General features: G+C 44.9%; 1 protein-coding gene across 1 annotated transcript in view; it reads right to left on the reverse strand.

Moving 5' to 3' along the window:
* LOC140190705 (solute carrier family 2, facilitated glucose transporter member 11-like) overlaps window positions 1-14,911 on the reverse strand; it is a 51,786-nt gene that overhangs the window by 12,648 nt on the left and 24,227 nt on the right. Inside the window, exons 6-8 of the mRNA XM_072247522.1 lie at window positions 12,458-12,606; window positions 10,985-11,172; window positions 833-943 (exon numbers count right to left, since the gene is read on the reverse strand). Of these exons, the coding sequence (XP_072103623.1) occupies window positions 833-943; window positions 10,985-11,172; window positions 12,458-12,606 (448 nt within the window). The remainder of the gene's footprint in view (window positions 1-832; window positions 944-10,984; window positions 11,173-12,457; window positions 12,607-14,911) is intronic.

Consider the following 14,911-nt stretch of genomic DNA (forward strand, 5'->3'; position numbering starts at 1 on the left):
ATAATCTCCTTTGTTGTTTAAAGACACAAAGGGGAATGGTCCTAGGAATGAGAGGGTTAATGTATGAGGAGCATTTGAAGACTCCAGGCCTGTATTCACTGGAGTTTAGAAGAACCGGGGGGAATCTCATTGAAACCTGTCAAATACTGAACAGCCTGGAAGGAGTAGACGTGGAGAGGATGCTTCCTATAGTGGGTGAATCTAGGACCAGAGGACACAGCCTCAGAACAGAAGAATGGCCACTTAGAACAGAGACGAGAAGGCATTCCCTTAGCCAAAGGGTTGTGAATCTATGGAATTCATTGCCACAGACATCTGTAGTGGCCAGGTCACTGGGTGACTTAAAGTGGAGGTTGGATAAGTTCTCGAGTAGTAAGCCTGTCAAAATTTACAGGGAGAGGCAGGAGAATGTGGTTGAGAGGGGTCATAAATCAGCCATGATGGAATGGTGGGGCAGACTTGATGGATCCGATTCTGCTCCTATGTCTTATGGTCTTAATGGAAATGATGGGACGTATGAGAGAGGATAAGTTGCAGGTGTACTGGGAAATAATGAAGGGTATTGTGAGGATGATGAAAGTACTCACGGCCGAGCTGTGTTGTTAGAAGCTGTGGGTGTAAGGGACCTGCAGGTCTCTGTGTTTGGTTGATTCTGTTCATGATCTCAGTCAATCCAAGAGGGCACAGCCAAATCCCAAAGAGGAGGCCAGTCCAGAGAAATCCCAAAGAGGAGGCCAGTCCAGAGAAAGCGGCTTCCACACCCGATATAACTAACCGACCAAAGCTACGAGCCTCCCCCATCACCAGCCACTTAGACGGACATTGTACCTACACAGATCATCAACATGAGGGTTTCAATCAGCCCGGTTCCAATGGACACGTACGGGATCATATTCCTGGAAATTCCTACCGCATAGAAAATCTCAAAGGCGTATGAATAGATCTGGAAAACAAAAACTGTACTAAGTTTCTTGGAGAAAAGTTTTTTTAAAATTGAAATTGTTTTTTTTAAGGTGCCTCATTATCCAACAATGTATTGATGTATTTTAAAAAATCGCCTTCTTACGCAATCACTGTCACGGAAGCTTAGACAGCGATTCAGCTCCTCTGTGCTCTGACTCGCTAACCCTCAGCTCACAGACCTTCAAATGTTTTTCTTTCTAATGTTTAGCATCATTCTCCTGTGTCTCCATCGTCATAGTCACAGTTATAGAACACTACAGCACAGAAACAGGCCATTCATCCTATCTAGTCCATGCAGGACCCTTATTCTGACTAGTCCCATCGACCCACAGCTGGACCACATCTCTCCATACCCTTCTTACTTATGTACTTATCCAATGTCTCTTTATACAGAGCAGACATGATGGGCTGAATGGTTTAGTTCTACTCCTATATCTTATGCTCTAAATGCTGAAACTGAACCTGCATCCACTACATCTGCTGGCAGCTTGTTCCCTTTTCACCCTTAATCTATGACCTCTAGTTGTAGTCTCTCCCAGCCTCAGTGGAGAAAGCCTGCTTGCATTTACCCTATCTGTACCCCTTCATAATTCTGTATACCTCTATCAAATTTCTGCTCATTCTCCTATGCTCCAGGGAATGAAGGCCTTTGGTTTTCATGCATATAAATTATATTGACTAAAGAACATGGTGGTGTTTAGCTAAAAGTATGAGTCTGCACTCCAACTATAGGAAAGCAAGACGAGAGGTGGAATAAAGAGCTTACTCCTTGCTTGAATATAAAACATGACATTGGGTAGGAGAACAAAGAAACCCGATAGTATGGATACAGATATTGTTAAAAAATGGCATCCAGTTTGAGTATTGGTGTAAAATGAATGGAAAGGCTGGCTGCGGTTACTTCATTGATTATAATGGACGTAAGGATCAGAAGAGGTTTAAGGAAGCTCACTCATTGAGCAATTGCACAAAGTTTCCATCAATCAGAGAACTGAGAACCAAAACATCACACAAAAAAATGGAGGCAGAGATCAGCAGGTCAAGCAGCATCTATGAAAGGATGGAAACAGTCGACATTTCTCTTCCTTGGCCCAAAATGTTGACTGATTATTTTCATCCACGGTTGCTGCCTGACCTGCTGAATACCTCCAGCATTTTGTGTGTGTGGCTCCATATTTCCAGCGTCTGCAGAAGCTCCCATGCCTCCTTAGCATCATAACTTAATGGATCAGGGCTCATGCACCTTGGCATTGACCCTTGAACAGATTACAGCAGGATGTTGCATGCATTCGAGGTGCTCGTTCTATAGACAGGTACTGGGAGAAGTGCAGACAAGATTTGCAAGAAGATTATCGGAACTGAGAGCATGCAGTTGTCAAGAAAGACCGAGCGTTCAATGACTCTATCGTGAAAAAGAAAACAATAGAAGAGGACACGTAAAAGAGAGTCTATAAAACTATTAAGAGGTTTCATTGGCTGCACTAAGTACAAGGAAATGTTAACCAATCAAATAGAGAGATTTAGGAAGAATTGCATTACATGAGTGGGTGGAACCTGCCCACGTGGTGTGATTAAAGCATTGCTACTTCTATCAGAAGAATCAGTGGTTATGTTGCCTATCTTTTGTAAGCTCATGTGCTCTATTATGATGTTAACTCTACTTGTGTGTCAATGGTTAACCAAGATATAACCTGCATCTGCTGTAGTTTCACACCATTACCTGTTGGTGGTGCTGTGGAGTGAGTTTCTAAAATCTCAATTTCTTCTCAATCCAATGGACAGAAAAAATACCAGGCAGCAGATAGAACACCATTACACGAGGAACAAAATGGAAGTGTGACCATCATTGACTGAGAGGTTTACTAGTTTATTTTATACAAATTTAAAAGTAGGGAGAATGCCAAGTTGTTTGAATAGAGATCAATGTAATCAAATTCCTACCTCCCAGTCTTAATGTGACACTAATCCACTTAAAATAAAATGAACAGAGGAAACACTGTGAGTGTATTACTGACAATCTGCAGCTAAAAACATTCTACAAAATGCAGCCCTTATGTCCAATCATGTTATGGATTTATATTGCATCTCCACTGTTCGAATGATAAAGGCTCCATTTTGTTTCATTTAACCCTTTATTATTGCTTTATGCTTCACTCACTGTGAAATGTACAGGGAGTATTCTGTGACTGTATATGTGCAAGATGTTTCTCTAGGGAATTAGATAAAGTTAAAAGGATGAAGCAACCACATTCTATAGAATTCTGCGTCTCTGTAAAATAGATCAAAATAAAAAAAAGGGGTAAAATTTTGGGAGGAAGGTTGGCCCATGTTTACACAGAAACATAGAAGAGTACAGCACAGTAACAGACCATTTGGCTCACAACACTGTGCTGAACCAGCTGAAAAGCAAATCAAAAACACCCAAACACTAATCCTTCTTATCTACACCATGTCCATATCCCTCCATTTTCCTTACATTCATCTGCCTATCCAAGTGTCATTTGAAAGCCTCTAATGTATTTGCCTTTACCACCATACCAGGCAGCATATTCCAGACAGCATATTCCAGGCATCCACGACACTGAGTTAAAAAAAAAATTACCCCTCACATCCCCCTTGAACCTACCCCCTCTCACCTTCAGTGCTTGCCTTCTGGGTCAACTAGAACTGTAGGCAATACTCCAGATGTGGTCCAATCAGAGTTTTATAAAGTTGCAACATAGCCTCAACTAATAAAAGCAAGCATTCCCTAACCCTTTTTAACCACTTTTATCGAGCCGTGTAGCCACTTTCAAGGAGCTATGAACTTGGATCCCAAGATCCCTCTGCTCAGCAACACGGTTATGGACCTTGCCCTTCACAGTGTACGGTCTGGGTGGCAGTGTTAGCTGTGAGGAGGATGCAGAGTGACTTGGATAGGTTGGGTGAGTGGGCAAATTCATGGCAGATGCCATTTAATGTGGATAAATGTGAAGTTATCCACTTTGGTGGCAAAAATAGGAAAACAGATTATTATCTGAATGGTGGCCGATTAGGAAAAGGGGAGGTGCAACGAGACCTGGGTGTCATTATACGCCAGTCATTGAAAGTGGGCATGCAGGTACAGCAGGCGGTGAAAAAGGCGAATGGTATGCTGGCATTTATAGCGAGAGGATTCGAGTACAGGAGCAGGGAGGTACTACTGCAGTTGTACAAGGCCTTGGTGAGACCACACCTGGAGTATTGTGTGCAGTTTTGGTCCCCTAATCTGAGGAAAGACATCCTTGCCATAGAGGGAGTACAAAGAAGGTTCACCAGATTGATTCCTGGGATGGCAGGACTTTCATATGAAGAAAGATTGGATGAATTGGGTTTGTACCCGATGGAATTTAGAAGATTGAGGGGGGATCTGATTGAAATGTATAAAATCCTAAAGGGATTGGACAGGCTAGATGCAGGAAGATTGTTCCCGATGTTGGGGAAATCCAGAACGAGGGGTCACAGTTTGGGGATAAAGGGGAAGCCTTTTAGGACCGAGATTAGGAAAAACTTCTTCACACAGAGAGTGGTGAATCTGTGGAATTCTCTGCCACAGGAAACAGTTAAGGCCAGTTCATTGGCTATATTTAAGAGGGAGTTAGATATGGCCCTTGTGGCTACGGGGATCAAGGGGTATGGAGGGAAGGCTGGGGCGGTGTTCTGAGTTGGATGATCAGCCATGATCATAATAAATGACGGTGCAGGCTCGAAGGGCCGAATGGCCTACTCCTGCACCTATTTTCTATGTTTCTATGTTTCTATGTTTCTATGTCTCTTTACGCTTGCCTCACTGAGGTGCAACACCTCACATTTATCTGGGTTAAACTTGATCTGCCACTTCTCAGCCCTTATCTGCAAGGATCCGATCTATATTGTGCTGTATTCTTTGCCAGTCTTCTACACTATCCACAACTCCACCAACCTTCGTATCATCTGCAAATTTATTAATCCACCCATCTAGGTTTTCATCTAGGTCCTTTGTATACATCACAAACAACAGAGGGCCCAGCACAGATCCCTGTGGAATTCTGCTACTCAGACCTCCAGCTCAAATGAGTGCCTTCAACCACTACCCTCTGTCTTCCGTGCACAAGTTAGTTCTGAATCCAAACAGCCAATTCGCCACAGATCCCATGCGTCTTAATCTACTGGATTAGCCTCCCATGAGGGACTTTGTCAAACGCCTTACTAAATCCATGTCAACAACATCCAATTCCCTGCCCATATCAATCTGTCTCGTCAAACAACTAACTCAAGTTGGTAAGGCGTGACCTGCCCTGCACAAAGCCATGCAGGCTCTCCCTAACTAGGCCGTGCGTTTCCAGTTGCTCATATGAGTCTACTGGCAGCAAAAGAGACCACCTCGGAGAGCATCTACATTGGGTCCTGCACTGATGGAAATATCTTCCACCTCTGCTGCCTTCTTGCTCGAACAAAAACCACGCAAAAGACCATTCTCGAGCTGCTATGTGCGGACGACCTGGCTCTTCTCACGCACACAGAGGTCACGCTACAGGCTGCAGAGTCTCTAAGTTCGCCCGGGCTGCAAGGGCTTTCGGGTTAACGGTCAGTCCGAAGAAAACAATGATCCTCCATTAGAAGCCCCTGGTGGTGTTTACAACTTACCTCAGATCATCATTCACGACCACCCTCTCACCACGGTTGAGCAGGTCACCTGCCTGGGCAGTGTCATCTCCAGCGACGCCACCGTAGTAAGGTACGTTGACACTCGATTCGCCAGAACTAGCAGTGCTTTCGGGTGCCTCCAGAAACGAATGTGGATGAACTACCAGCTGCGTCTGTCCACAAAAATCCTGGTGTACAGGGCTGCCGTCATCACATCGCTGCTATCTGACTCTGAAGCCTGGGACTTGTACCGCAAGCAAATCCGGTTGCTCGAGCGCTTCCATCAGTGCTGCCTCCTCTCCGCCTTGAGTATCAGCTGGCAGGATCGTGTCACCAACAACGGGGACCTGGAGAAGGCTCAGCTCCCGAGCACTGAAGCAGCTCAGGCAGCTCTGCTGGCCCAGCCACGTGTCGCACATGGACAACGCCACGTTACCCAGAGCAGTACTCTGCAGAGAACCTCTCGGGCCAAGAGACATCATGGCGCCCCACACAAGAGGTACAAAAACAAATTTAAGCAACAGCTCTCTCAGGCAAACATTGAGGTCATCGAGTGGCAGCAGCCGGCTTGTGACAGGGACCACTGGAGAACACTGATCAATGGAACAGCCCAGAATCCTGAGGTGATCCAAAAGAGCGATGACGGAAGAGAAGGGGAGACGCAGGAAGGATCCTACAACCCAAGCGTCCACATTCCAGCTGTTCCTGTGTCCCTCCTGCTCCAGAGTCTGCAGATCCAGACCTGCCCAACAGTCGTGCCGTCGCCCCTGAGGACTCCTCTTCCCTCCTGATCTTGGCAACCAGTCATCACTATCATCACTCATCAGGAGGCCCAACACTTCCTCCTCCTTGCCCTCTAAATGCCCTAATGCTCTTATAAACTTAGGACTTATCTCCTGGTGTTGTGGATAGTGTAGAGGATTGTCGAAGATTGCAGAGAGACATTGACAGGATGCAGAAGTGGGCTGAGAAGTGGCAGATGGAGTTCAACCCGGAGAAGTGTGAGGTGGTACACTTTGGAAGGATAAACTCCAAGGCAGAGTACAAAGTAAATGGCAGGATACTTGGTAGTGTGGAGGAGCAGCGGATCTGGGGGTACATGTCCACAGATCCCTGAAAGTTGCCTCATAGATGGATAGGGTAGTTAAGAAATCTTATGGGGTGTTAGCTTTCATAAGTCGAGGGATAGTGTTTAAGAGTCGCGAGGTAATGTTGCAGCTCTATAAAACTCTGGTTAGGCCACACTTGGAGTATTGTATCCAGTTCTGCTCACCTCACTATCGGAAGGATGCGGAAGCATTGGAAAGGGTACAGAGGAGATTTACTAGGATGCTGCCTGGTTTAGAGAGTATGCATTATGATCAGAGATTAAGGGAGCTAGGGCTTTACTCTTTGGAGAGAAGGAGGATGAGAGGAGACATGATAGAGGTGTACAAGATAATAAGAGGAATAGATAGAGTGGATAGCCAGTGCCTCTTCCCCAGGGCACCACTGCTCAATACAAGAGGACATGGCTTTAAGGTAAGGGGTGGGAAGTTCAAAGGGGATATTAGAGGAAGGTTTTTTACTCAGAGAGTGGTTGGTGCGTGGAATGCGCTGCCTGAGTCAGTGGTGGAAGCAGATACACTAGTGAAGTTTAAGAGACTACTAGACAGGTATATGGAGGAATTTAAGGTGAGGGCTTATATGGGAGGCAGGGTTTAAGGATCGGCACAACATTGTGGGCCGAAGGGCCTGTACTGTGCTGTACTATTCTATGTTCTATATCCTTGTCCTCGGTAAATACTGAAGCAAAGTACTCATTAAGTACCTCACTCACATTCTCTGCATCCAAGCAAATGTTTCCCCTTTATCCTTGAGTGAATCTCATCCTCTCCCAAGTTATCCTCTTGCTCTTGACGTATGTATAGAATGCCTTGGGATTCACCTTAATTGTACTTGCCAAGGACTTTTCATGGTCTTTCCCACTTTCCCTAATTCCCTTTAGTTCTTTTCCAGTTTCTTTATACTCCTGGTGCTCTGTTGATCCTAACTTCTGAAGCTTTACATACTTCTCCTTTCTCTTCTTGACTAAATTCATCACCTCTCTGAACATTCAAGGTTCTCTTATCTTTCGATCCCCGTCCTTCCTTCCAGCAGGAACATACCTTTCCTGTACTCTGTGCAATTGATCTTTAAAAACCCCCCACATGTGGACTTGCCAGTGAAAAAGTGTTCCCAATTAATGCTTCTTAATTCCTGCCTGATGCCCTTGTAATTTGCTCTACTCCAATTTAAAACTCTCACAAGGACCATGCTTATCCTTATCTATAGTTATCCTGAAAGTTAAGGAGTTGCCACTGTTCCCTAATTGTCTATCTACCGAAAGATAGACTCATTAACCAACACCAGGTCTGGTACGGAGGCTGTTGGGGAGTCTATACTTCCTATTCCTGAGCTCAGCACAAATAGACTCAGTATCTGACCCCTCCATTATATCTCCTCTGTGATATTGTCCCTGGTTACAAGTGCAACCCCACCCCCTCTTAACTCCTCCTCTATCTTTTCTAAAACTTTAAAAACCTGGTACATTAATCACTCATTTTTGCCCCTCTCTCAACCAAGTTTCAGTAATGGCTACAATATCGTAGTTCCATGTGCTGATCAGTGCTTTAAGTTCATCACCTTTACCTATAATACTCCTAGCATTAAAAATGACACCCTTCAAATGATCCAACCCATCATACCTGTCAGTTCAATTCTGCTTTTCAATTTCCCTGACATCTATCTTCTGGTCTGGTTTGTCCCTTGCTGAGCTGGTGCTCTGGTTCCTAGCCCCTGTAAAACTAGTTTAAACTTTCGCGAGTAGAACTAGCAAACCTCCCTACCTGGATATTGGCTCCTCTTCAGTTCAGGTGCAACCCGTCCCTCTTGTACAGGTCACTCCATCCCTAGAAAAGGGTCCAATGATCCAAGAGCTGAAACCCTGCCCCCTGCATCGTAGCCACTCATTCACCTGTACAATCAATGCCACTCCTACCTGCACTAGCCCGTGGCACAGGGGATAATCCAGAGCATAGTTAAGTGGAAGGATGAACAGGGGTGCAGTGCTAGCCGGAGCGCACGGGAGCGCGTCCCGCACATCTTTAAGAAAAAAGCTGAAATAAACAAGCTAATTAATTAGGTGCCCCCCAGGGTGATTTGAGTATCTCAGAAACTGCAGATCTCCTGGGATTTTTATGCACAACAGGCTCTGGAATTTACAAAGAATGGTGCCAAAAACAAAAAAACATCCAGCGAGTGGCTGTTCTGTGAGCGAAAACATCTTGTTAAATCCACTCGCTGGATGTTTTTTTGTTTTTGGCACCATTCTTTGTAAACTCCAGAGTCTGTTGTGTGTAAAAATCCCAGGTGATCAGCAGTTTCTGAGATACTCAAATCACCCTGGGCTGCACCTAATTAATTAGCTTCTTTATTTCTTAAAGATGTGCGGGACGCGCTCCCGTGCGTTCCGGCTAGCACTGCACCACTAATAATGAACCGCCAGAAGTTGTGGGCCATGTGGGTGCCAATGACACTGCTAGGTGAGTGACGAGGTTCTACATAGGGAGTTCTGGGAGATAGGTGCTAAGTTAAAGGCAGAACCTCCAGGGTTATGAGCTCAGGATTGCTACCTATACGACATGCTAGTGAGGGAAGAACTAGGAAGATTGTACAGTTTAATAAGTAATTGGTGTAGGAGGGATGGTATAAGCTTTTTGGATCATAGGGCTGTCTTGCAGGGGACCAGTACAGAAGTGACAGTTTGCACCTGAACAGGAGGGGACTAATATCCTAGTGGGAAGGTTTGTTAATGCTGCACAGTGGGGTTTAAACTAGAGTTGCAGGGGGATGGGAACTAGAGTACCAGAACAGTTAGTGGAGAGGTTATGGAGGCAGATGTTGGTAAGACAAAGTCAGAAATCAAAAGCTTGAGTATGGTACGACTAATGTCCTAGGCTGCCTATATTTCAATGCAAGAAGTATCATAGGAAAGGCAGGTGATAGTGCTGAAGGGGAGGTAGCTGGTTTACAAACAGAAGAAATGTGCAGCGAGGAGAAGCTGTTGATAGGGCAACATTGCTGTGAACAGGGTGAGATGCAATGTAAAATGTGGACAAACTCATAAAAGGTGAATACAGACAACAGCAATTCTGCAGATGCTGGAAATTCAAGCAACACACATCAAAGTTGCTGGTGAACGCAGCAGTCCAGGCAGCATCTGTAGGAAGAGGTGCAGTCGACGTTTCAGGCCGAGACCCTTCGTCAGGACTGGTGAATACAGGACTGAAGGTGTGTATTTGAATGTGCACAGTATACAGAATAAGGTAGATGAACTTGCAGCACAGTTGCAGATTGACAGGTATGATGTTGCAAGTATCACTGAATCATGGCTGAAAGATTATAGCTGGAAGGTCAATGTCCAAGGATACACCTTGTATCGAAAGACAGGCAGGAAGGCCTTGATAGGGTGGATGTGGAGAGGATGTTTCCTATGGTGGGAGAGTCTAAGACCAGAGAACACAGGCTTAGAATGGAGCGTTGTCCTTTTAGAATGGAGATGAGGACGATTTTCTTTAGCCACAGAGTGGAAAATCTGTGGAATTCTTTGTCACAGGCAGCTGTGGAGGCCAAGTCTTTATGTATATTTAAGGCAGAGGTTGATAGATTCTTGATTGTGCAGGGCATGAAGGGCTACAAGGAGAAGAACTAGTCTACAGGAAATAGTCTATGCCCTTATTCCTTCTACCAAAGTGCATGACCATACACTTCCCTTCGCTGTATTCTATCTGACACTTCTTTACCCATTCTCTTAATCTGTCTAAATCTTTCTGCAGACTCCCTGCTTCCTCAGCACTACCTGCCCTTCCATATATCATTGCATTGTCTGCAAACTTCGTCACAAAGCCATCAATCCCTCGAGTATGGAGCCTTTCTGCTGGAGTTAAGGGAAAAATCCAGTCATTCATGCCTCGCCCGATAGCGCAGCAACCTCATTCCTTTCTTGTTGCTTTTCCAAGTACAGCAGACTGCCATTGTCAGGTTGGCAGATTGTTTGACCCACCTACCTTGATATCATTTGCAAATCTGGCCGCAAAGCCATCAATTCCATCATGCAAATCATTGACAAGTAATGCAAAAACAAGCGTTCCCAACACCAACCCCAGCACAGCACCATTACCTATCGCTGTCAACCCTAGAGGGCTCACTTCATACTCATTGTTTACCTCCTGCCAGTCAGCCAATCTTCTATCCATGCTAATATCTTGCCCGTAATACCAAGTAAACAACATCCACTGACTCTCCTTTGTCTATCCTTCCAATCTATAAGCTACCCCCTTTTATCCTTAGTACTTACAGCATTAATGCCACTGAGCTGCATAAAAAATGACAGCATTGTGTTGATAATCAGTTGGCTTCGAACGGCGGGATCCCTGCAGAGCTCCCACACACTTCTTGATCTTCCACCCTTTATCGCAGTCTGTTCAGCTTGCATTTCTTCAAGCTCTTGACCAAAGTCACGTTTGCCCCACAGTCTTTGAAGTGCTGCAGGTATAACAGACGGAAAGAGGGCCAACGTAAGTCCGGTGTCATGACTGCACTGGTCACCTATTGCAGAAAGGCACTCAGTGTGTATGAGCTCTTGAAGGGAGACAGAAGTATCCTGCCATAAAAATTTCTTTTCATAGAGCTTGCAGAACCCCTGGAATTCTCTGCCCCAGAGAGCTACGGAGGCTGGATGACTGGAATTGCCGCAAGTGGAGATGGATAAATACCTCAAAGACCAGGAGGCTGAGGGCTGTGGGGAATTGGTATATCAGAGGGGTTGAGGCTTGGGACAAATCTCACTGAAAGGTGGGACAGGCTTGAGAGGCGAGGTGGGCAGCTGGTCTAATCGTACTAATGTATAGCTTATTTGAATGCGCTTGCAGAAAAATTTTAATGGGACCTTCAACATGACCAGAGCAGAATCATATACTGGTTTATCAGTCTCAACCCCATGCAAGCTAAATGCATTAGTACTGAGAACCTCTCCTGTTCAAGGCTTTCCTGTTGTTAAGCAAACTCAAGGCCAACAGATTTTAGGACAAAATCATTGGCAGAGGATATATATATATTTTTTTTTTAATTAAATAAATATAATATTTAATTACAAATTTTCCAGACAGCACAGTGAGAAATTTGTACTGAAAGAGTGTGTTTTGTAAAATAAAGCCTCCTCCAGCATTTTGAAGGAAGGCAGCAGGTGTGATATTGGTTTTTCAGTAGTCTCCAGAGTATCAGGGCTTGGAATAAGCATTTGTTATCAAATATATATATAAGATTGATAACAAAGACTTATTCCAAGATGAGTCACCTAACCTACTCAACAGTCCCCCTACAGTTCAATGGCCCAATACGATAAAAATCTCTGTCACAAAAAGCAGAAGGAACATGATTAACTATGACTCACATTACTGCTCTTTACCTCTTTCGACAGTCGCCCTTTCATCCTATCAATGCAAAGGCCCATATGCCAATTTAAACCGGTCAGCCCAAGTTGAGTAGGTGATCAATGAGACCACTATTTCTCCAGATAAGTGCTTGGATACTCAATCTCTAACAAAAGGTTAGAGCGGGGCTGGAACTGCAAGTGCTCCATGTTCCAATACTGTCTATTCACAATAATAATAGCAGGTGAAACAGTGAATTGCAAGAGTTGAAATTCTACTTAACCCTTCTCGCAACCACAAATTCAACGACAATGCTGAGAGTTACAAATGATTGGCTCTTTACAGCTACAGAAATGGACTGAGAGGTATCACCCAGGAGATAAAGTGTTGTCACTTGCCATTTATGGACAAAGCCCTGTTTCCTTTGTCAATCAGGAGGTATCTGGGGCTCTCTGGAAACCAGGGCAGGATAACAAGCTGTATAAAGGCAGGTATGGCATTGAAGGCCATCAATAAAGGCCATACACTTTCACTGCCTAAAATCTCTCTGGAGAAACAAAAAGAGCACATAACACAAGGTTGAGATATATTTAACGGTTCTAAAAGGTTTTCAGACATTTCTATCTACAAGAGATTTTATTGTTCTAGTGAAATTGATATTATAAAAGACATGAAGCATGAAGCCTGTGAAACTGACTGCACGGCTTTTGCACTGCAGGTGCTATTTTCTTTAAATTACCTAGCACGCACACTCTTCAATTACCTTTAACAACCACCATATTTGGACATCGGTCTCGCAGAAAAGGCCAAATTGCTGCATTAATCAGATCAAAGTACTGATTCCCTACCATCACTGTCAAACTGCAGCTGTATGACGTGGTCAAAGCCATGCTTATGCAGAGATTCCAGTATTTCACTCAACTCCAGTACTTAAAAGAATAATCCACTAGAGTCATAGAACACTATAGTGCAAAAACTTCCTCCCATCCAGTCCGTGCTGAACTGTTATTCTGTCTAGTTCCATTGACCATCACCCGGACCATAGCCCTCCATACCCGTCCCATCCATGAACCTATCTAAACTTCTCTTAAATGTTGTAATTGAACCCACATCCACCACTGCCACTGGCAGCTCATTCCACACTCTCACCACCCTCTGAGCAAAGAAGTTCTCCCTCAGGTTCCCCTTAAACATTTCACCTTTCACCCTTAACCCATGATCTTTCAGACCACTTTCAGCTTTGTTGGCAATTTTTTTGTGGAAGAGCTAGCTGCAGCAAAGTTTGATGCTGCCTTTGAAAATCCCACAATCCCTAATGTCCAAAGTGTGGGTAAAATTTAGGATCGCTCCTAATGCCTAGGACAGACGATGTTGTTCCTCTTGCATGACGGGAGAGTGAGGAGAAAGCTTGTAGAGTTTGGATGGTTGCTGGGCAAAGAAACAGGAGAAGGCACAGCCCCAAGACCAGGAGGCAATACAACAAAGAGGTTTTGTTAATATCGCACGCTCCTCACAACAGGAATGCCTGAGAAAAATGAACTTCTCCAGGAGGCGGTGGCGTAGGTTTGTTACGTGGTTCTGTCACAGCTTCAGGGTCAGAGGGAAACCAGTGACAACAATGGTCACAACAGTCATCAGACGTGCAGTGGACAGCACCAGCTTATGACTTGTGCGCACTGGTGCAATACAGAGATCGCAGGGGGCCTTGCTTCTCCAAAACAGCCAAACTCTTTTCCTTCCGCTTCAACGGTGAGCAGGAACCAACCAAAATGAACCAACTGCAGTGGTAGCGTAGAAGTTAGCACGATGCTACTTCTCCTTGGGGTAGCGGAGTTCGAAGTTCAAATCTGATGCCACTTCCCGTGTGTGCTGGTTTCCTCCCACAGGCCGAAGATGTACTGGTTGGTAGGTTAATTGGTCATTGTGATTTCCCTGTGATTAGGCTAGAGTTAAAATCGATGGGTTGCTGGTCAGCACAGCCTGGTGGGCTGTACTGTACTTCTAAGTAAAATAAAGTAAAAATTAAAGTCATAGGAAATCCCAGAAAAACTCAGCAGGTCAGGCAGCATCTGTGGAGAAAGTGACGGGGTTACCATTTCAGGCCATTAACCTCTCAATCAGAACCTTTCTACTGAAGGATCATTCACCTACTTCTCACTCCACCGTATGCTGCCTGGCTTGCTGGGTGTTTCCAGCATTTCTAGTTTTTAATTCAGAGTTCCAGTATTTGCATTATTTTTTGATGCTAAACAACCAGAGTACATGGTGTTGCCTGGATAGCTCATCTCCCAGAGCTGGGAGCCACAGACTGCGCACAGTGCTTTGAGAACATTCGATGCATGTTCTGAGATAGTTAAGCAAAGAAGGAGGAAATTGCAAACACCTGAGAATAGTCACCACGTGCCAGTCTGACAGGGTGTTGAGTCCTTTGTCTCAGTCATCATGTTAAACCAGAGGTGAGTAGCTGGGGCAAAGTCCAACCTCTGTGCTGAATCCACTGGCGAGAGGCTGCACCCACAATGTAGCCATACGGTCACCAGTAGACTAACAAGCTGCCCTGGAATGACATTCCAGTGCCTTGCAGGACCCTGTAGAGCAGCTTGTGGTGTTGTAGAGACAAAGAGCACAGAAACAGACCCTTGGGCCTACTGAATGCACACCAATCACCAAGCTCCAAGCTTAGTTAATCCCATTGTTCCTTTATTCTCTTCACACTCGCCTTTGCCTTCCCAAATTTTAGCCACTCATCCAGCAGTAGTACGATCACTGGAGTTGAGTATGATGTTCTCCTCAGGGATTGTCAAATGTTGGGTCCTCAGGAGGCTGTAGAGGCTGATCTAGGATCCACATAC

Source organism: Mobula birostris, chromosome 31, assembly GCF_030028105.1.
Source record: "Mobula birostris isolate sMobBir1 chromosome 31, sMobBir1.hap1, whole genome shotgun sequence".
Taxonomy (NCBI): Eukaryota; Metazoa; Chordata; class Chondrichthyes; order Myliobatiformes; family Myliobatidae; genus Mobula; species Mobula birostris.